The sequence below is a fragment of the Telmatherina bonti genome (genome assembly GCF_933228915.1).
Source record: "Telmatherina bonti genome assembly, chromosome: 1".
Lineage (NCBI taxonomy): Eukaryota > Metazoa > Chordata > Actinopteri > Atheriniformes > Telmatherinidae > Telmatherina > Telmatherina bonti.
In genome coordinates this window covers 47,784,832-47,807,663 of record NC_136619.1, presented here as the reverse complement: position 1 = coordinate 47,807,663, position 22,832 = coordinate 47,784,832, and the positions used below count along the sequence as shown (strand labels likewise).

The window sequence follows — 22,832 nt, the reverse complement described above, 5'->3', positions numbered from 1 at the left end:
CTGGTTCGGGTCTTCAGACCAGCTTGGTGAATGTGTTTCCTCTGAGGTGGGAAATAATACCATGGCCGTCCTGTTCTGGTGGATTCTGGTGGATTCTGGCGGATTCTGGCATCTACGTTGAGGCCACGCAGACCTGCGAGGCCGCCACCAGGTCCAGCAGCGCCAGCTCTCGGACCTCCTCCAGCAGAGAGTAGAGATTTGGAGTTCTGCTCTGGTGGAACTCCTTCTCCTCCCTGGAGAGTTTGGGTCCCTGGGCCGCCTTGTCCTGGGCCTCCTCGGCCAGCCGGACCACTTCTTGGACCAGATGGCTGCGGGCCTGCGAGGGCGGCTGCTGAGGTTCTGCGCTGCAGTGTGGCTTGTTGCTGATGACCTCCATGTTCAGGGTGTCGGAGTGACAAGCCATGGACTGGACGGAAATACGAACCTGAGAGGGAAGACAAGTGACTTCTCGGTTTTATGGACCAAACATCTGAACGGAACCTGCTGCCATGTTTACTCACGGTGATGTGGTCGAACAGCCTGAAGGTGGAGGTCCCGCAGCTGGAGGTGGTGGTGATATGGTCCGGGTATCGTCGCACGGAGCCGCTCTGCCACTCACAGCTGCCATCGGGCCCCACCGACACCACCCGACCCTCTTTGTTCTTCATGTACACCGGGCCCTTCACGCCATACCTTAAGACGGTAAAAGACCTGTGGTCAGACAGGACGGCCCCAGAACCAGCAGGCTGTTCTGCATTTCCAGCAACGCCTTTGGCCTAAGGACATTTCACAGAACCCTAACAAACGTGAAGAAACAGCATCTTGAGGCCTTTGCACTGATGTGAACAAACAGAACCCAGAGAACTAGTCCGCCGGCTGAAGCTGGACCACGCAGCTTCAGGATGCTGTCAACACGAGTTCTGTGATTGGTTCATTCTGTATCTGGTGTCAATATGAAGAAAAATACTCCTGTTTGAATAAATAAAACTCGCAAAATCTATGGGCGGAGTTTCTTAACTGATGTGAACGTTCATGTAAAAATCTGCAGTCAGTGTGTAAAGGTCCGAACCGGAGCCTGGACCAGTTTCTTACTCTGAGACGAACACCAAGATGCCATTGTCTCTGATGGCGTAGACCACGGCATCGGCCACGCAGCGAGGGTCGGTCTGAGGATCTCTTTGCTTGAAGTAAAGACACTGAAACAAGGCAGTGGACAAATTCTGGGCTCGCTGAGCCGCCTGGAACCATCAGAGAAACCAAAAGGGATTATTTACCCAGAAAGAACCGAATCCTCAGAACAGTTCCAGTCTTAGATATGATAGATATTCTTTTAACGCTATAGTCTTATTGACATTTACAAACATCAACCTTCCAGCCTTCGTCCGGGTCAGACAGAAGTAAGGAGTTTAAGGTGTTTTTTTTGCGGTGTTAACTCCTCTTATAGAAAACCGAAGAAACCATATATGTAGACGTAAACACGAGAGCATGATGGGTTCCATGTGCTTGTAGTGTTTAATGGAGGGGGGGCGTGATGGGTTCCATGTGTTTGTAGTGTTTAATGGAGGGGGGGCGTGATGGGTTCCATGTGTTTGTAGTGTTTAATGGAGGGGGTGCGTGATGGGTTCCATGTGTTTGTAGTGTTTAATGGAGGGGGTGCGTGATGGGTTCCATGTGCTTGTAGTGTTTAATGGAGGGGGTGCGTGATGGGTTCCATGTGCTTGTAGTGTTTAATGGAGGGGGTGCGTGATGGGTTCCATGTGTTTGTAGTGTTTAATGGAGGGGGGTGTGATGGGTTCCATGTGTTTGTAGTGTTTAATGGAGGGGGTGCGTGATGGGTTCCATGTGCTTGTAGTGTTTAATGGAGGGGTGTGTGATGGGTTCCATGTGTTTGTAGTGTTTAATGGAGGGGGGTGTGATGGGTTCCATGTGTTTGTAGTGTTTAATGGAGGGGGTGCGTGATGGGTTCCATGTGCTTGTAGTGTTTAATGGAGGGGGTGCGTGATGGGTTCCATGTGCTTGTAGTGTTTAATGGAGGGGGTGCGTGATGGGTTCCATGTGCTTGTAGTGTTTAATGGAGGGGGGTGTGATGGGTTCCATGTGCTTGTAGTGTTTAATGGAGGGGGTGCGTGATGGGTTCCATGTGCTTGTAGTGTTTAATGGAGGGGTGTGTGATGGGTTCCATGTGCTTGTAGTGTTTAATGGAGGGGGGTGTGATGGGTTCCATGTGTTTGTAGTGTTTAATGGAGGGGGTGCGTGATGGGTTCCATGTGCTTGTAGTGTTTAATGGAGGGGGTGCGTGATGGGTTCCATGTGCTTGTAGTGTTTAATGGAGGGGGTGCGTGATGGGTTCCATGTGTTTGTAGTGTTTAATGGAGGGGGTGCGTGATGGGTTCCATGTGCTTGTAGTGTTTAATGGAGGGGGTGCGTGATGGGTTCCATGTGTTTGTAGTGTTTAATGGAGGGGGTGCGTGATGGGTTCCATGTGCTTGTAGTGTTTAATGGAGGGGGGTGTGATGGGTTCCATGTGTTTGTAGTGTTTAATGGAGGGGGTGCGTGATGGGTTCCATGTGCTTGTAGTGTTTAATGGAGGGGGGGCGTGATGGGTTCCATGTGTTTGTAGTGTTTAATGGAGGGGGTGCGTGATGGGTTCCATGTGTTTGTAGTGTTTAATGGAGGGGGTGTGTGATGGGTTCCATGTGTTTGTAGTGTTTAATGGAGGGGGTGTGTGATGGGTTCCATGTGCTTGTAGTGTTTAATGGAGGGGGTGCGTGATGGGTTCCATGTGTTTGTAGTGTTTAATGGAGGGGGTGCGTGATGGGTTCCATGTGTTTGTAGTGTTTAATGGAGGGGGGTGTGATGGGTTCCATGTGCTTGTAGTGTTTAATGGAGGGGGTGTGTGATGGGTTCCATGTGCTTGTAGTGTTTAATGGAGGGGGTGCGTGATGGGTTCCATGTGCTTGTAGTGTTTAATGGAGGGGGTGCGTGATGGGTTCCATGTGTTTGTAGTGTTTAATGGAGGGGGTGCGTGATGGGTTCCATGTGCTTGTAGTGTTTAATGGAGGGGTGTGTGATGGGTTCCATGTGTTTGTAGTGTTTAATGGAGGGGGTGCGTGATGGGTTCCATGTGTTTGTAGTGTTTAATGGAGGGGGGGTGTGATGGGTTCCATGTGTTTGTAGTGTTTAATGGAGGGGGTGCGTGATGGGTTCCATGTGTTTGTAGTGTTTAATGGAGGGGGGTGTGATGGGTTCCATGTGCTTGTAGTGTTTAATGGAGGGGGGTGTGATGGGTTCCATGTGTTTGTAGTGTTTAATGGAGGGGGTGCGTGATGGGTTCCATGTGTTTGTAGTGTTTAATGGAGGGGGTGCGTGATGGGTTCCATGTGCTTGTAGTGTTTAATGGAGGGGGGTGTGATGGGTTCCATGTGTTTGTAGTGTTTAATGGAGGGGGTGTGTGATGGGTTCCATGTGCTTGTAGTGTTTAATGGAGGGGGTGTGTGATGGGTTCCATGTGCTTGTAGTGTTTAATGGAGGGGGTGCGTGATGGGTTCCATGTGTTTGTAGTGTTTAATGGAGGGGGTGCGTGATGGGTTCCATGTGCTTGTAGTGTTTAATGGAGGGGGGGTGTGATGGGTTCCATGTGTTTGTAGTGTTTAATGGAGGGGGTGCGTGATGGGTTCCATGTGTTTGTAGTGTTTAATGGAGGGGGTGCGTGATGGGTTCCATGTGCTTGTAGTGTTTAATGGAGGGGGGTGTGATGGGTTCCATGTGTTTGTAGTGTTTAATGGAGGGGGGGTGTGATGGGTTCCATGTGTTTGTAGTGTTTAATGGAGGGGGGGTGTGATGGGTTCCATGTGCTTGTAGTGTTTAATGGAGGGGGTGTGTGATGGGTTCCATGTGTTTGTAGTGTTTAATGGAGGGGGTGCGTGATGGGTTCCATGTGTTTGTAGTGTTTAATGGAGGGGGTGCGTGATGGGTTCCATGTGTTTGTAGTGTTTAATGGAGGGGGTGCGTGATGGGTTCCATGTGCTTGTAGTGTTTAATGGAGGGGGTGCGTGATGGGTTCCATGTGCTTGTAGTGTTTAATGGAGGGGGTGCGTGATGGGTTCCATGTGTTTGTAGTGTTTAATGGAGGGGGTGCGTGATGGGTTCCATGTGCTTGTAGTGTTTAATGGAGGGGGTGCGTGATGGGTTCCATGTGTTTGTAGTGTTTAATGGAGGGGGTGCGTGATGGGTTCCATGTGTTTGTAGTGTTTAATGGAGGGGGTGCGTGATGGGTTCCATGTGTTTGTAGTGTTTAATGGAGGGGGGTGCGTGATGGGTTCCATGTGCTTGTAGTGTTTAATGGAGGGGGTGCGTGATGGGTTCCATGTGCTTGTAGTGTTTAATGGAGGGGGTGCGTGATGGGTTCCATGTGCTTGTAGTGTTTAATGGAGGGGGGGTGTGATGGGTTCCATGTGCTTGTAGTGTTTAATGGAGGGGGGTGTGATGGGTTCCATGTGTTTGTAGTGTTTAATGGAGGGGGGTGTGATGGGTTCCATGTGTTTGTAGTGTTTAATGGAGGGGGGTGTGATGGGTTCCATGTGTTTGTAGTGTTTAATGGAGGGGGGGCGTGATGGGTTCCATGTGTTTGTAGTGTTTAATGGAGGGGGTGTGTGATGGGTTCCATGTGCTTGTAGTGTTTAATGGAGGGGGTGCGTGATGGGTTCCATGTGCTTGTAGTGTTTAATGGAGGGGGGGTGTGATGGGTTCCATGTGCTTGTAGTGTTTAATGGAGGGGGGTGTGATGGGTTCCATGTGTTTGTAGTGTTTAATGGAGGGGGGTGTGATGGGTTCCATGTGTTTGTAGTGTTTAATGGAGGGGGTGCGTGATGGGTTCCATGTGCTTGTAGTGTTTAATGGAGGGGGGTGTGATGGGTTCCATGTGTTTGTAGTGTTTAATGGAGGGGGGTGTGATGGGTTCCATGTGTTTGTAGTGTTTAATGGAGGGGGGTGTGATGGGTTCCATGTGTTTGTAGTGTTTAATGGAGGGGGTGCGTGATGGGTTCCATGTGCTTGTAGTGTTTAATGGAGGGGGGTGTGATGGGTTCCATGTGTTTGTAGTGTTTAATGGAGGGGGGTGTGATGGGTTCCATGTGTTTGTAGTGTTTAATGGAGGGGGGTGTGATGGGTTCCATGTGTTTGTAGTGTTTAATGGAGGGGGGTGTGATGGGTTCCATGTGCTTGTAGTGTTTAATGGAGGGGGGTGTGATGGGTTCCATGTGTTTGTAGTGTTTAATGGAGGGGGGTGTGATGGGTTCCATGTGTTTGTAGTGTTTAATGGAGGGGGGTGTGATGGGTTCCATGTGTTTGTAGTGTTTAATGGAGGGGGGTGTGATGGGTTCCATGTGTTTGTAGTGTTTAATGGAGGGGGGGTGTGATGGGTTCCATGTGTTTGTAGTGTTTAATGGAGGGGGGTGTGATGGGTTCCATGTGTTTGTAGTGTTTAATGGAGGGGGGTGTGATGGGTTCCATGTGTTTGTAGTGTTTAATGGAGGGGGTGCGTGATGGGTTCCATGTGCTTGTAGTGTTTAATGGAGGGGGGTGTGATGGGTTCCATGTGCTTGTAGTGTTTAATGGAGGGGGGTGTGATGGGTTCCATGTGCTTGTAGTGTTTAATGGAGGGGGTGTGTGATGGGTTCCATGTGCTTGTAGTGTTTAATGGAGGGGGGTGTGATGGGTTCCATGTGCTTGTAGTGTTTAATGGAGGGGGTGTGTGATGGGTTCCATGTGCTTGTAGTGTTTAATGGAGGGGTGTGTGATGGGTTCCATGTGCTTGTAGTGTTCATGGTGCTCCAAACTAATGTTTGGTCATGTTATAGTTAACATCCCCGTACGAGTTAAATATATATGCTCTGCAGACATCTTAGTTGTGCAGCTGTGAAAAACGTTTTTTACCTTGCAGACTGAATATCTTCTCCTGGCGCCTCTCGGCCAGCTCAGTGTTGAAGGCGAGATATGGGATTACGATTCAGGGAGCTGCGATTAGATTATTAAGCGATAATCTGGATTTTGAAGTGTCCTTTAAAATGACTTTATACTCCGTTCAGTATCCATTTATACAATGAACTTTATCTCCATTTGCTTTTACTGAAGTGGAACCATAAATAATCCAAAATATTCCGTCTTTAAATGTTTGGCTGGGATCTTCAGGAAAAATGTTGTAATGGGACAGGAATGAGCAGCTCCTCTAATGGAGAAATCGAGGCGATTTCACCAGGATTTTGCTGTCGCAGACCACGCTGCGTCATCAACATGGTAGCGTCGGGATGTCCGGTCGGGAGGTCGTGAGCCGTACAGTGTGAGAACACTCACGAGGAAGGATTAATTGCTGCTACGTTCTAACGATGATGCTGCGACCTCCCGATCAAACTTCTGGCATATCAGAAATGTTCGCCGTCGCTCGTACAGTGTGAGCGGTGATACGTCACGATTCTACGTTCGCACCTGCGCAGAAGACACCGGTGGAGCTTTAAACAATGACGGGCAACCCCAACTTCAGACGTGTGCGGTGGACACAGCTGCTAGAAGAGAGATTAGTAGAGCTATGGAGAGAAGACGAGCTTTTCTTTTGTTTTTCATTTCAGCGCACAAGACAGCGCACACAACTGCAACAACGTGCTGCCTGCTCGCCATCTTGTTGTCAGGCACGCTGTGGTTGTCATAGGAACTAGGAACCTTTGTTTTTCGTTGTTCACACTCAAGCACGTCGTGCCGTCACGCGCCGACTGACACCGACAACTAGTCGTGGTTGTCAATAATGGTGTCTGACAGCAGTCGTACAGTATGAGTACACATGTCGTCGGGTCAGATAGAGTAGAGGGACAAACCCGGTTGTGCAGTGGGAGCATTTCCCCGACAGTCAGATTTGTATAATCGCACAGTGTCCGCTCGGCATAACTGGGCTGGGTGGAGCTGCTGTCGCATGTTTGCAGTTTTACTGATTTTATTTAGCCATTAAACAGCTTCCATACATCTCGTCTGTTCATTTCTATAAAAACCTGAATGTTTCCAATGGCGAGCCGTCAGAATCCATGTTGGTAGTTATTCTGTGGGGGGCGTGCTGACGGAAATTTCTTACTATATAAAAACAAAAGCCTGTAGCTCTACACGTCAACACCGGACTGGACTGGCACCAGTCTGACCAGCACCTTCCTCTACTGGTTGATTTCCTGCTTGTTCTCACTCTCATATGCAAGTCGCATTTGGATATAAGCGTCTGCCAAAGGACAAGACAAGAATAAAAACACCTTTAAGTGAGATAAAATGGCTTCCAGACGAAGGCTGACATACGTTGGTGTTTATAAGGTCGCCGTGGTTTGGCCAGCGTATACAAAAAGCACCTTGGATCAGTGATCCTAGACTAAGTTTCCAGTTCTGACCCGGTTCTTGTTGTTGATGTGCTGAGCCAGTTCCTCCACCTCCCTGTTACTGGCCAGAGGCGGATCAGGACTGCCGCCCCGCTCCACCTGCAGGGCTGCAGTGAGGAGGCGGTGGACCGCCATGTCGGCGTAGCGACGGATGGGCGAGGTGAAGTGTGTGTAGCGGTCCAGAGCCAGACCTGCAGGAGAACAGCGAAACGTTTCATCTTTGCCACTTTGACTCTTTACGATGCAAACTCAGACTGGAAGTTACCGTAGTGGTAGAAGCGGTCCACGGGCTCGGCACCGGTGGAGAAGTACACCGCCTGCGACATGGCCTGGGTGGCCATCATTCTAAGCAGCTTGTTCACCAGTGGGTCCTGCTGGTCCACGGCTCCATCCAAAGAGTTGGCCAAGGCCTTGTTGGTCCTGCGGGAGCAGAGTCGGGTTCAGAGCTAAGCCTCCAGGTAGGAAACAACGCTAGCAGCCTCCACACCTGGTGTCCATGGGGAACCCGCGGGCCTTGGCAGTGTCCACAAGCTGGCTGAACAGCTCCTCCCGCGGTGCCGGGTGGCGCCTCAGCAGCGACTGAGAGGGGAAGGCTTCCTGGATTTTGCGAGCCACCCAGTGGTTGGCGTGGATCATGCACTCGGCCACGGTCTCGTGTACCTCCAGGGGCTGCCGGGGGACGAGGGCTGTGATGTTCTTGTCCTCGTCCAGCTGGGCTCGAACCTAAAAGTGGGAGAAAAACCCAGAACTGATCCCCGTACAGGGAAGCGCGACCCTACACGCAGAAGCCTTCTTAGCGCTATATTTTCTACATCCTGAAAGTGTTTTGGGGCTGATGAGAGCTTTGCCAGCAGCGGTACCTCCAGCCCCTCCAGCTCCAGAGCTCCTCCTCGGTCCCTCTGCGCTCGCAGGTGTCGGGCGACACGCGTCAGCATCTCCAGCGCCTGGATGAGCTCAGCTAGCTTGCCATCCCTCTCCTCGGAGCCCAGCCGGGCCAGCTCCAGGACCTCGGCCTCTTCTCCGTTCAGGAGTGCCTGGGCCAGCTCGTAGTGGAGCTGGTAGGCGGAGCGGATCAACGTGCGACCGTACCACACCTTGTTGACGGCGAGCGTTTGAGCATCCAGCTCCCACAGAACGCTCATGGCGTACCTGAAGGAGAAGGTTTCACTGATGGCGCCTTAACGTGTTTGTCATTGTGGCTTCGGCTACACTCACCTGTCGACTCCTCCCAGCAGCGAGCAGAGGTCTGCGCTGAGGACGGCAGGTAACATGTCGTACCTGCGGTCAGCCAGGTAGTAGGTGGTGGCTCTGAGGACATGAAGAAGAAAAGCGGTTGTCATGTAGCAGCATGTTCTTTTAAATCTTGGTGAGGCTCTAGCCTCTGCTAGCCGCTAGTCTTTGATGCTTGTCTCCGCCGCTAGTCTCTGCTGCTAATCTTCACCGCTAGTCTCTGCTGCTAGTCTCTGCTGCCGCTAGCCTCCGCTGCAGGCCTGCGCTGCCGCTAGTCTCTGCTGCCGCTAGCCTCCGCTGCAGGCCTGCGCTGCCGCTAGTCTCTGCCGCCACTAGTCTCTGATGCTAGTCTCCGCCGCTAGTCTCTGCTGCTAATCTCCACCGCTAGTCTCTGCTGCCGCTAGCCTCCACTGCAGGCCTGCACTGCCGCTAGTCTCTGCCGCCGCTAGTCTCTGATGCTAGTCTCTGATGCTAGTCTCCGCCGCTAGTCTCTGCTGCTAATCTCCACCGCTAGTCTCTGCTGCCGCTAGCCTCCACTGCAGGCCTGCGCTGCCGCTAGTCTCTGCCGCCGCTAGTCTCTGATGCTAGTCTCCGCCGCTAGTCTCTGATGCTAGTCTCCGCCGCTAGTCTCTGCTGCTAATCTCCACTGCTAGTCTCTGCTGCTAGTCTCCGCCGCTAGTCTCTGATGCTAGTCTCTGATGCTAGTCTCCGCCGCTAGTCTCTGCTGCTAGTCTCCGCCGCTAGTCTCTGCTGCTAGTCTCTGCTGCTAGTCTCCGCCGCTAGTCTCTGATGCTATTCTCTGATGCTAGTCTCTGATGCTAGTCTCTGCCGCCGCTAGTCTCTGCTGCTAGTCTCCACCGCTAGTCTCTGCTGCTAGTCTCTGCTGCTAGTCTCTGCTGCTAGTCTCCGCCGCCGGTAGTCTCTGCTGCTGCTAGCCTCCGCCGCTAGTCTCTGCCGCCGCTAGTCTCTGCTGCTAGTCTCTGCCGCTAGTCTCTGTTGCTAGTCTCTGCTGCTAGTCTCTGCTGCTAGTCTCTGCTGCTAGTCTCCGCCGCCGGTAGTCTCTGCTGCTGCTAGCCTCCGCCGCTAGTCTCTGCCGCCGCTAGTCTCTGCTGCTAGTCTCTGCTGCTAGTCTCTGCTGCTAGTCTCCGCCGCCGGTAGTCTCTGCTGCTGCTAGCCTCCGCCGCTAGTCTCTGCCGCCGCTAGTCTCTGCTGCTAGTCTCTGCTGCTAGTCTCTGCTGCTAGTCTCCGCCGCCGGTAGTCTCTGCTGCTGCTAGCCTCCGCCGCTAGTCTCTGCCGCCGCTAGTCTCTGCTGCTAGTCTCTGCCGCTAGTCTCCGCCGCTAGTCTCTGTTGCTAGTCTCCGCCGCTAGTCTCCGCCGCTAGTCTCCGCTGCTAGTCTCCGCCGCTAGTCTCTGCCGCTAGTCTCTGCTGCTAGTCTCTGCTGCCGCTAGCCTCCGCTGCAGGCCTGCGCTGCCGCTAGTCTCTGCCGCTAGTCTCTGCTGCTAGTCTCTGCTGCCGCTAGCCTCCGCTGCAGGCCTGCGCTGCCGCTAGTCTCTGCTGCTAGTCTCCGCCGCCGCTAGTCTCTGCCGCCGCTAGTCTCTGCCGCTAGTCTCCGCCGCTAGTCTCCGCTGCTAGTCTCTGCTGCTAGTCTCCGCCGCCGGTAGTCTCTGCTGCTGCTAGCCTCCGCCGCTAGTCTCTGCCGCCGCTAGTCTCTGCTGCTAGTCTCTGCCGCCGCTAGTCTCTGCTGCTGCTAGCCTCCGCCGCTAGTCTCTGCCGCTAGTGTCTGCCGCCGCTAGCCTCCGCTGCTGCTAGCCTCCGCTGCTGCTAGCCTCCGCCGCTGCTAGCCTCCGCCGCTGCTAGCCTCCGCTGCTGCTAGCCTCCACCGCTGCTAGCCTCCCCCGCTAGTCCATGCCGCCGCTAGCCTCCGCTGCAGGCCTGCGCTGCCGCTAGTCTCTGCCGCCACTACGCAGCGCGGGATTTACTTATCAAGTGTTTGGAAATATTCTGGTTTGGAATTTATTTATTCTTATTGTAAAACTCTTTGTGGATCTGGAGCTTCATCTGAGCCTCGGCGGTAACAAGCGTAAACAAACTCGCTCACCGGGATCGAGCCTCCAAGTCGGTGAGCGAGCCCTCGGGGACGAAGTGAGTAACGTCTGCGATGTGGACCCCCAGCTCCAGCAGCTTCCCGTCAGCAAGGCTGCGGACCGACAGCGTGTCGTCCACGTCCTCGCAGCCCCGCGGATCGATGCTGAACACCAAGTGAGACCCTCTAATGTCGCGCCGCTGTGCCACCTGAGCCGGGTCCACTCTCCACGGCTTCTCGGGGGAATTTACCGGCATCTCTCTCAGCTGAGGGTCAACAAGTCAGATGTTAGTTTGTAAAGATGGAAGGCTGCAAGGCTTTCAGCTCTGACCTGGGCGTCGGAGAACGGAGGCACATGGATGCAGTTCTCTATGAGGATGGTCTGGACCTCGGTCTCCAGCTCGCCGGCCCGGCCCAGAACACGTACACTGTGTCCGTTGGGATACAGCGATGTGCTTTCCCATGAATCAATGCGCACCACCACCCTGTGGTCCTGAAGGAGACGGATGCTTGCAGGTTAACAGCTGTTGCATCGATCAGATTTTCATTGCAAATGAAATTCAGCAAGAACGAAGCCGACAATCGGACTCAGACCTGCAGAGTGTCCGCCTGCTGGGTGCTGATACGGATCTTGGGGACGCGACGGTCCCAGGGTATCACCAGGATGCGTTGGGAATTCCTGCTCTGGGACTGTGTCCTGTCCCTGGGGGGGAAAGTCACCACGTAGTCCCTCCAGTTCCTCTGCAGGATCCCAACAATGCGACCTGACCGTATTAATGTCACAACTCTGTTATTTGCTATTTTCAGGAAGCTTTCACAGCTCGTATAACTGCTGAAAACGTTTCGTCAGGCTGCAGGAACGGCCGCAGAGCCCAGGAGATGCTGGCTCATAATTCCCAGTTACACCTCTACGCAGATAATACTGGAATATACCCAGCAGTCGGGCTGGACGCTCTCACCTGTCGGCATGGGTTTGCTCTTGGTGTCCTCACCGGTTTTCTCATCCTGTCCCTCCGTCAGCGCCGTGGCTTTCCCTCTCCATTCGCTCTCAGGCAGCAGGTCCACCGCCACCATGTCGCCGTGCACGGCTCTGTTCCGGTTCTTACCGCCGTACACCAGCACGCCACCTCTCAGATCTGGAACGAGGTGAACAGAAGCTGGATTCTTCTTCTCCTGCTGCCTGTTCGCAGAAACGGGTGACGTTACTGTGGTTTTCTGCACCTGCGTTCTTGTTGGTCAGACCCTCGTTGGTGACGAAAGCCTCATTCTGGGCTCGGTGCTTGCTCACATCTAGAGTACCCTGATGGAAACGGGGACAACCAACACCTTCAAACTGCAAGCTCGCATCTGTACCAGATGCCTGGTGTTTCTTCCATCTCATGCTGTCATTTATTCCTTCGCCTCTTTAGGGACCCTGCAGTTCTGCACCTGAATGAAGCGTCCGGACTTGATGCCGGCCTCCAGGACTTCAGCAGGCAGATGTTCAGAGAACTCTCTCTGGGAATCCTCGCCCTCCTTCTCCTGCAGCGCCTGACAAATTGAGCTGTAGAGCTCATGAGCTGCCTGCAGTTCTGGCCAGAAGTTCTTCAAATACTCCTGGAAAACATGATAAAACATTTTAGGACACGCTGTGATAATCAGGATGAACTATAAAACCCCTGATCTCTTTTCTAAATACATCCCAGGAAAACAGAATATTTTATTACAGTCATCCCGACGACCCTGTCTGAGGAACGGCGTGCCCGACGACCTCCGGCTGCAGATACATGTTGAGAAAGAGGCTGAAGACCTTCGTAGTTTAGCTTTTAGAAGGTCTGATCTGGTTTTTACTGCCAGGATTGTTTGTTTCATTCACATTTATTTTTTATCATAAATTATCATTTCATTATTTAAATATGTAAAAACTTTGTTTTTATTGTCACCGAAGTTTTTTATTTCTAACAGATCTTGTTTACTTTTATTATTTTTCTTCACTGTTTTTATTGGCTTTTGTCATATTTTATCTTTTTAAGCTGTAAATTCCAGAGTTTTCCTCCATGCTGGAGGCCATGCAGGGTCGTTGCCATGGGGATTGCTTCTGATAGGCCGGATCCTGCATTGCAGCCTTTTGGCTGCGGTGTGAATTGGGGCTCGCCCTGAGCTGTGGCTGCTCCAGTGGTGACGTCCTCTGGGGTTGAAAGGATATGGTTCCGGGCAAGATGCTATGATTTTATTTATTTACTTGTTGTTTAAGCAGACAGAAGATGCTTCTAGAGCTGATACACAATGTGTGTGTGTGTGTGTGTACATAGATTTGTATCCTTTGTTGTTTGTATTACATGTAAAACACTTTACGCTGCTTCATGTATGGAAGGTACCATACAGATAAAGGAGGATCTGAGGCTTTGTGAGGCTGAAGTTAAAACTCTGCAGGACCAAAACAAGGACAGAACCTCTTTGAGCATGCTCAGATAAAAGCCGACACGGCTGCAGGACGCAGGTACCGACGCAGCGTTCAGGTGTGTTTCCTACCTGGACAGTGATGACGAACACTCCAGAATTGAGGCTGCCGTATTGACCAACGGCATCATCATCCTCCGTGATCATCACTACATTCATCATACCTGCCAGGTGGTTGTAGTACCACACTGCAGCAGAATACACACTCCTGCAAACACACACACACACACACACACGAGGGGTTAAATCCCAGCTTCCCGGAGGAGGTACATGCATCCATACGGTCTGCAGAAGCTCCAAACTTCAGCAGTTTCACTTAAAAAAAGAACATTTGCTCTTACGATTTAAACATCACAGTGCAGTCTGACTTCCTCCATCAAACCTTTGACAGAACATCAAAAGTTCACTTTTTACAAAGATCTGGGAAAGTTATTTCACATCTAAGCTGCCATTAGCAACTCCGCCTGCTTTCTTTGTAGCTTGTACACCTGAAGGAGAGGAAATTGTCACCTTCAGCTGTCACAAGGGCCTGTAAATGTAAATTTGCTGGAATAATTTCAGGGTTTATGCTTTTAACTTCACTCTGAAGCCTGCTGAAGGACGTCGAAGAGCAGACTTGTAGCGTGACAATCAGCTCACGGCTCTTAAATCACACAAGTTCCCATGGTTCACACCTGTTGGAAAGGTTGATTTGATTTCCGTCCAGGAGTTCGCAAAAGGAGTTACCAGCAGGAGTTAACAGCAGGCGTTAGCAACGGGAGTTAGCAACAGGAGTTAGCAGACGGAGTTAGCAACAGGAGTTATCAACAGGAGTTAACAACATGAGTTAGCAACAGGAGTTACCAGCAGGAGTTAGCAGAAGGAGTTAACAACAGGAGTTAGCAGTAGGAGTTAGCAGACGGAGTTAGCAACAGGAGTTAACAACAGGAGTTAACAACATGAGTTAGCAACAGGAGTTACCAGCAGGAGTTAGCAGACGGAGTTAGCAACAGGAGTTAACAACAGGAGTTAACAACATGAGTTAGCAACAGGAGTTACCAGCAGGAGTTAGCAGAAGGAGTTAACAACAGGAGTTAGCAGTAGGAGTTAGCAGACGGAGTTAGCAACAGGAGTTAACAACATGAGTTAGCAACAGGAGTTACCAGCAGGAGTTAGCAGACGGAGTTAGTAGTAGGAGTTAGCAACAGGAGTTAACAGCAGGAGTTAACAACATGAGTTGGCAGCAGGAGTTAGCAACAGGACTTACTAGCAGGAGTTAACAGCAGACGTTAGCAACGGGAGTTAGCAACAGGAGTTAACAGCAGGAGTTAGCAGAAGGAGTTAAAAGCAAGAGTTAGCAACAGGAGTTAGCAGCAGTAGTTAACAACAGGAGTTAGCAACAGGAGTTAACAGCAAGAGTTAGCAACAGGAGTTAACAGCAAAAGTTAGCAACAGGAGTTAACAGCAGGAGTTAACAACAGGAGTTAACAACATGAGTTAGCAGAAGGAGTTAACAACAGGAGTTAGCAGCAGGAGTTAGCAGCAGGAGTTAGCAACAGGAGTTAACAGCAGGAGTTAACAGCAGGCGTTAGCAACGGGAGTTAGCAACAGGAGTTAACAGAAGGAGTTAACAGCAGGAGTTAGCAGAAGGAGTTAACAGCAGGAGTTAGCAGAAGGAGTTAACAGCAAGAGTTAGCAACAGGAGTTAGCAGCAGTAGTTAACAACATGAGTTAGCAACAGGAGTTAACAGCAAAAGTTAGGAACAGGAGTTAACAGCAAGAGTTAGCAACAGGAGTTAACAGCAAGAGTTAGCAACAGGAGATAACAACAGGAGTTAGCAGCAGGAGTTAACAATAGGAATTAGCATCAGGAGTTAGCAACAGGAGTTAGCAACAGAAGTTAGCAACAGGAGTTAACAACAGGACTTAGCAACAGGAGTTAGCAACAGGAGTTAACAACAGGACTTAGCAACAGGAGTTAGCAACAGGAGTTAACAACAGGAGTTAACAACAGAAGTTAGCAACAGGAGTTAACAACAGAAGTTAGCAACAGGAGTTAGCAACAGGAGTTAGCAACAGGAGTTAACAACAGGAGTTAACAGCAAGAGTTAGCAGCAGGATACTCCATTCCTGCTCTCAGCGAAGGCGGACGCTTTTCTCTTTGCTCCTGTTTCCTCCCCTCCCTCCCATCTGGCCTGCGACTTTGTCCTGTCTGACTCTGAGCCTCTTTTTACATCTCTTTACTTCCACTCAAATTTACATCATGGATTTGATCAGATGGTCTGTCAACGCTTGATCAAATTTTCTCAACCTGAAGATCGGGCAGAGGGGAGCCCGCATATCCTGTGGGGACGCTTCCGGCTGGATACGTTCAGGACTCATGGGCCAGGTGGAGACCGATGTGTCTGGCAGTTCTGTCCTCTGAGGACGTGGAGGATGTTTACATCTTTGGATTATTGGTGATCGGGATTCTGCTGATAGGCGCTGGTGGAGTCCTGATCTACCTGAAGACCCATGAGATTCTGGCAACAACTGGCAGGTTGCCTGAATTCTCTAACAGTAGGTCCCGGGCTAGCAGTGCACAGACTCTTGCGTTGACCGGACTGGACCGTAAGCAGGGTACCAGTCTGGTCCATACTGGTCATTTGGCTGTTGTCCCGGAGCTGGTCTGCAAAATGATAACATGGAGAAAATGTCTGCTAGAATCGGTGGAAATTGACACCCCCCCATTCGGCTGTCTGAGACCTGCTATGGACTCAAGGCCGAGGGCAAATTGTTTTCCTCGCCTGGAACCCAAACAAATCATTTCTGGATTCGGCTTCCCAGCGGCCTTGGACCGGTGCAACCCCCCTGAGAATGGAAGAAGACATGTTCATAGACGCTCTGTCCCCCCTCCTCAACCACCCCCAGCCCCCTCCCACATGCCTCCCTGGACTTTGTGTGTCTTGTTTTAGTTTGTGCTTCAGTGTATGAGGTTTTTTTTCTCTGTATGTCCAGAGTTACATGACCATTTTTTTTCGCCTCGACCCCCACTATGATCCTAATGTATCTCTGTTCTTATCTTGTAAAGCAGCGCTGGTGAACTAGCTGCATGGCCTAAGCTTAAGCTTGGTTCTGTATTACTCTTCTGTCATTAATGTTACATGTCTGTATGTCTGACCTTGGACGAGCTGGCTTGAACTCTCAATTTCCCCTCGGGGATGAATAAAGTATCTTTGATTTACTGATTGATTTGAGTTTGCAACAGGAATTAGCAGTAAGAGTTAGCAGCAGGAGTTAGCAGCAGGGGTTAACAGCAAGAATTAGCAACAGGAGTTAACATCAGGAGTTAGCAGCAGGAGACGGTGGCGTCGGAAAGTCTACAACGATGCTGAGACACGAGGAACTGTGCAGAGACGACAGAAGAAAGTTCTGCTGCACTGAGGTCTGGGAGACGTTTGGGACGACCAGAGGACTCCCTGATCTTTCTCCGGTCTGATGGAACAGTGTCATGTCACGGCGACAGCATCATGGCAGCACGTCATCCCACCACAGCACGTTTAGTAATGCCGAATGTTTGACAACAGAAACAGCTGCAAAGCGCGCCGGGAACCAAAGTCCCGTGTGCTGTCAGAACACTTTAGGGGGACGGACCGCTTGGCCTCCACCGTGTCTGGCAGTAAAAGCAGCAGCAGGAAGCTAACGGCTAGCTGTCAGCTACCGTTGCAGAGCGTGAGATTTCCTGATGGCGTGTGAAGGCGGCGGGGGGAAATATTTTGGTCTTTACTCAGTAAATCAGAAAAATTATCGATTATTTCCCAACTGACCTGGTTTTCCACTTTTCCTGACTCTCGCCTTTCTCTCGGGGACAGTAAGAATATTCCTGGAATTCATTGGCAAACAGGACGCAGTTGTGTCGCGGATCTTTGACCAGACTGCGGAGACGGTTGTAGTACCTGGAGAGAGGGAAAACCGCCGGTAAAGAGACAGAATTCCAACAGGAAAACATTTTAATCCCAACAACGTTAATCCCTTCTGCCAGCGTGCCCAATCCTTCTCCCATCATTCCCAACCCATGTCCCATTGTTCCCCCAACTCTTCTCCCAGCGTTCCCAATCCCTCCTGCCAGCGCTCCCAATCCTTTTCCCAACATTTCCAATCCTTCTCCCATCGTTCCCAATCCTTCTCACAGCGTTCCCAACCCTTCTCCCAAAGCATCCATAGTGTGTTTACTCCCCCAGCAAGCATTCTTCGTGCAGCGTTCCAACTTTATGGAAACTTCATCACATTATTGACGCAACGTTTTAAAGCAGCCGAGTCGGCAGAAACCAGTAAAGACTGGACAGAGCAGAGGCTGGCGGGACTGGTTTGTCAGAAGGTAGCCGAGCCGCCAGCTCAGGTTCCAGTTCCGTAGCTGAACGGCTCAGGTTCCAGTTCCGTAGCTGAACGGCTCAGGGTCCAGTTCCGTAGCTGAACGGCTCAGGTTCCAGTTCCGTAGCTGAACGGCTCAGGTTCCAGTTCCGTAGCTGAACGGCTCAGGTTCCAGTTCCGTAGCTGAACGGCTCAGGTTCCACTTCCGTAGCTGAACGGCTCAGGTTCCAGTTCCGTAGCTGAACGGCTCAGGTTCCACTTCCGTAGCTGAACGGCTCAGGTTCCACTTCCGTAGCTGAACGGCTCAGGTTCCACTTCCGTAGCTGAACGGCTCAGGTTCCGGTTCTGGATTTGCCTGATGATGACATCACCGCGACCCGGAGAGTCTGATGATGACCTCACCGCGACCCGGAGAGTCTGATGATGACCTCACCGCGACCCGGAGAGTATGATGATGACCTCACCGCGACCCGGAGAGTCTGATGATAACCTCACCGCGACCCGGAGAGTATGATGATAACCTCACCGCGACCCGGAGAGTATGATGATGACCTCACCGCGACCCGGAGAGTCTGATGATGACCTCACCGCGACCCGGAGAGTCTGATGATAACCTCACCGCGACCCGGAGAGTATGATGATGACCTCACCGCGACCCGGAGAGTATGATGATGACCTCACCGCGACCCGGAGAGTCTGATGATGACCTCACCGCGACCCGGAGAGTATGATGATAACCTCACCGCGACCCGGAGAGTATGATGATAACCTCACCGCGACCCGGAGAGTCTGATGATGACCTCACCGCGACCCGGAGAGTATGATGATAACCTCACCGCGACCCGGAGAGTATGATGATAACCTCACCGCGACCCGGAGAGTATGATGATAACCTCACCGCGACCCGGAGAGTATGATGATAACCTCACCGCGACCCGGAGAGTATGATGATGACCTCACCGCGACCCGGAGAGTATGATGATGACCTCACCGCGACCCGGAGAGTCTGATGATAACCTCACCGCGACCCGGAGAGTATGATGATAACCTCACCGCGACCCGGAGAGTATGATGATGACCTCACCGCGACCCGGAGAGTCTGATGATGACCTCACCGCGACCCGGAGAGTCTGATGATAACCTCACCGCGACCCGGAGAGTATGATGATGACCTCACCGCGACCCGGAGAGTATGATGATAACCTCACCGCGACCCGGAGAGTATGATGATAACCTCACCGCGACCCGGAGAGTATGATGATGACCTCACCGCGACCCGGAGAGTATGATGATAACCTCACCGCGACCCGGAGAGTATGATGATGACCTCACCGCGACCCGGAGAGTATGATGATAACCTCACCGCGACCCGGAGAGTCTGATGATGACCTCACCGCGACCCGGAGAGTATGATGATGACCTCACCGCGACCCGGAGAGTATGATGATAACCTCACCGCGACCCGGAGAGTATGATGATGACCTCACCGCGACCCGGAGAGTCTGATGATAACCTCACCGCGACCCGGAGAGTCTGATGATGACCTCACCGCGACCCGGAGAGTATGATGATAACCTCACCGCGACCCGGAGAGTCTGATGATGACCTCACCGCGACCCGGAGAGTCTGATGATGACCTCACCGCGACCCGGAGAGTCTGATGATGACCTCACCGCGACCCGGAGAGTCTGATGATGACCTCACCGCGACCCGGAGAGTCTGATGATGACCTCACCGCGACCCGGAGAGTATGATGATAACCTCACCGCGACCCGGAGAGTATGATGATGACCTCACCGCGACCCGGAGAGTCTGATGATGACCTCACCGCGACCCGGAGAGTCTGATGATGACCTCACCGCGACCCGGAGAGTATGATGATAACCTCACCGCGACCCGGAGAGTCTGATGATGACCTCACCGCGACCCGGAGAGTATGATGATAACCTCACCGCGACCCGGAGAGTCTGATGATAACCTCACCGCGACCCGGAGAGTATGATGATGACCTCACCGCGACCCGGAGAGTCTGATGATAACCTCACCGCGACCCGGAGAGTATGATGATAACCTCACCGCGACCCGGAGAGTATGATGATGACCTCACCGCGACCCGGAGAGTATGATGTTAACCTCACCGCGACCCGGAGAGTCTGATGATAACCTCACCGCGACCCGGAGAGTATGATGATGACCTCACCGCGACCCGGAGAGTATGATGATAACCTCACCGCGACCCGGAGAGTCTGATGATAACCTCACCGCGACCCGGAGAGTATGATGTTAACCTCACCGCGACCCGGAGAGTATGATGATGACCTCACCGCGACCCGGAGAGTATGATGATAACCTCACCGCGACCCGGAGAGTCTGATGATAACCTCACCGCGACCCGGAGAGTATGATGATGACCTCACCGCGACCCGGAGAGTCTGATGATAACCTCACCGCGACCCGGAGAGTATGATGATGACCTCACCGCGACCCGGAGAGTCTGATGATGACATCACCGCGACCCGGAGAGTCTGATGATGACATCACCGCGACCCGGAGAGTCTGATGATGACCTCACCGCGACCCGGAGAGTATGATGATGACCTCACCGCGACCCGGAGAGTCTGATGATAACCTCACCGCGACCCGGAGAGTATGATGATGACCTCACCGCGACCCGGAGAGTATGATGATGACCTCACCGCGACCCGGAGAGTATGATGATGACCTCACCGCGACCCGGAGAGTATGATGATGACATCACCGCGACCCGGAGAGTATGATGATGACCTCACCGCGACCCGGAGAGTATGATGATAACCTCACCGCGACCCGGAGAGTCTGATGATGACATCACCGCGACCCGGAGAGTCTGATGATAACCTCACCGCGACCCGGAGAGTCTGATGATAACCTCACCGCGACCCGGAGAGTATGATGATGACCTCACCGCGACCCGGAGAGTCTGATGATGACCTCACCGCGACCCGGAGAGTATGATGATGACCTCACCGCGACCCGGAGAGTATGATGATGACCTCACCGCGACCCGGAGAGTATGATGATGACCTCACCGCGACCCGGAGAGTATGATGATGACCTCACCGCGACCCGGAGAGTATGATGATGACCTCACCGCGACCCGGAGAGTATGATGATGACCTCACCGCGACCCGGAGAGTATGATGATAACCTCACCGCGACCCGGAGAGTATGATGATGACCTCACCGCGACCCGGAGAGTATGATGATGACCTCACCGCGACCCGGAGAGTATGATGATGACCTCACCGCGACCCGGAGAGTCTGATGATGACATCACCGCGACCCGGAGAGTCTGATGATGACCTCACCGCGACCCGGAGAGTATGATGATGACCTCACCGCGACCCGGAGAGTCTGATGATGACCTCACCGCGACCAGGAGAGTATGATGATGACATCACCGCGACCCGGAGAGTATGATGATGACCTCACCGCGACCCGGAGAGTATGATGATGACATCACCGCGACCCGGAGAGTCTGATGATGACCTCACCGCGACCCGGAGAGTATGATGATAACCTCACCGCGACCCGGAGAGTATGATGATGACCTCACCGCGACCCGGAGAGTATGATGATGACCTCACCGCGACCCGGAGAGTATGATGATGACCTCACCGCGACCCGGAGAGTATGATGATAACCTCACCGCGACCCGGAGAGTATGATGATAACCTCACCGCGACCCGGAGAGTCTGATGATAACCTCACCGCGACCCGGAGAGTATGATGATGACCTCACCGCGACCCGGAGAGTATGATGATAACCTCACCGCGACCCGGAGAGTATGATGATAACCTCACCGCGACCCGGAGAGTATGATGATAACCTCACCGCGACCCGGAGAGTCTGATGATAACCTCACCGCGACCCGGAGAGTATGATGATAACCTCACCGCGACCCGGAGAGTCTGATGATGACATCACCGCGACCCGGAGAGTCTGATGATAACCTCACCGCGACCCGGAGAGTATGATGATAACCTCACCGCGACCCGGAGAGTATGATGATAACCTCACCGCGACCCGGAGAGTATGATGATAACCTCACCGCGACCCGGAGAGTATGATGATAACCTCACCGCGACCCGGAGAGTATGATGATAACCTCACCGCGACCCGGAGAGTATGATGATAACCTCACCGCGACCCGGAGAGTATGATGATAACCTCACCGCGACCCGGAGAGTATGATGATAACCTCACCGCGACCCGGAGAGTATGATGATAACCTCACCGCGACCCGGAGAGTATGATGATGACCTCACCGCGACCCGGAGAGTATGATGATAACCTCACCGCGACCCGGAGAGTATGATGATAACCTCACCGCGACCCGGAGAGTCTGATGATAACCTCACCGCGACCCGGAGAGTATGATGATGACCTCACCGCGACCCGGAGAGTCTGATGATGACCTCACCGCGACCCGGAGAGTATGATGATGACATCACCGCGACCCGGAGAGTCTGATGATAACCTCACCGCGACCCGGAGAGTATGATGATAACCTCACCGCGACCCGGAGAGTATGATGATAACCTCACCGCGACCCGGAGAGTATGATGATAACCTCACCGCGACCCGGAGAGTATGATGATAACCTCACCGCGACCCGGAGAGTATGATGATAACCTCACCGCGACCCGGAGAGTATGATGATGACATCACCGCGACCCGGAGAGTCTGATGATAACCTCACCGCGACCCGGAGAGTATGATGATAACCTCACCGCGACCCGGAGAGTATGATGATAACCTCACCGCGACCCGGAGAGTATGATGATAACCTCACCGCGACCCGGAGAGTATGATGATAACCTCACCGCGACCCGGAGAGTCTGATGATAACCTCACCGCGACCCGGAGAGTATGATGATGACCTCACCGCGACCCGGAGAGTAGGATGATGACCTCACCGCGACCCGGAGAGTCTGATGATAACCTCACCGCGACCCGGAGAGTCTGATGATAACCTCACCGCGACCCGGAGAGTCTGATGATGACCTCACCGCGACCCGGAGAGTATGATGATGACCTCACCGCGACCCGGAGAGTATGATGATAACCTCACCGCGACCCGGAGAGTCTGATGATAACCTCACCGCGACCCGGAGAGTATGATGATGACCTCACCGCGACCCGGAGAGTATGATGATAACCTCACCGTGACCCGGAGAGTATGATGATGACCTCACCGCGACCCGGAGAGTATGATGATAACCTCACCGCGACCCGGAGAGTATGATGATGACCTCACCGCGACCCGGAGAGTATGATGATAACCTCACCGCGACCCGGAGAGTATGATGATGACCTCACCGC

General features: G+C 52.5%; 1 protein-coding gene across 1 annotated transcript; it reads right to left on the bottom strand.

Annotated features, from left to right (window-relative positions):
* Nucleotides 1–101: 101 nt before the first annotated feature.
* Nucleotides 102–17,047, bottom strand: dis3l (DIS3 like exosome 3'-5' exoribonuclease). Its single transcript, XM_079246204.1, has 16 exons — nucleotides 16,924–17,047; nucleotides 13,211–13,346; nucleotides 12,128–12,295; nucleotides 11,921–11,999; nucleotides 11,659–11,835; nucleotides 11,294–11,463; nucleotides 11,031–11,192; nucleotides 10,715–10,965; nucleotides 8,601–8,693; nucleotides 8,246–8,534; nucleotides 7,873–8,108; nucleotides 7,651–7,805; nucleotides 7,398–7,576; nucleotides 1,072–1,217; nucleotides 501–672; nucleotides 102–424 (listed from the first exon to the last, which is right to left on the bottom strand). The coding sequence occupies exons 2-16, from the start codon at nucleotides 13,298–13,300 to the stop codon at nucleotides 113–115; spliced, it is 2,679 nt and encodes an 892-aa protein (XP_079102330.1). The 5' UTR covers nucleotides 13,301–13,346; nucleotides 16,924–17,047; the 3' UTR covers nucleotides 102–112.
* Nucleotides 17,048–22,832: the final 5,785 nt, after the last annotated feature.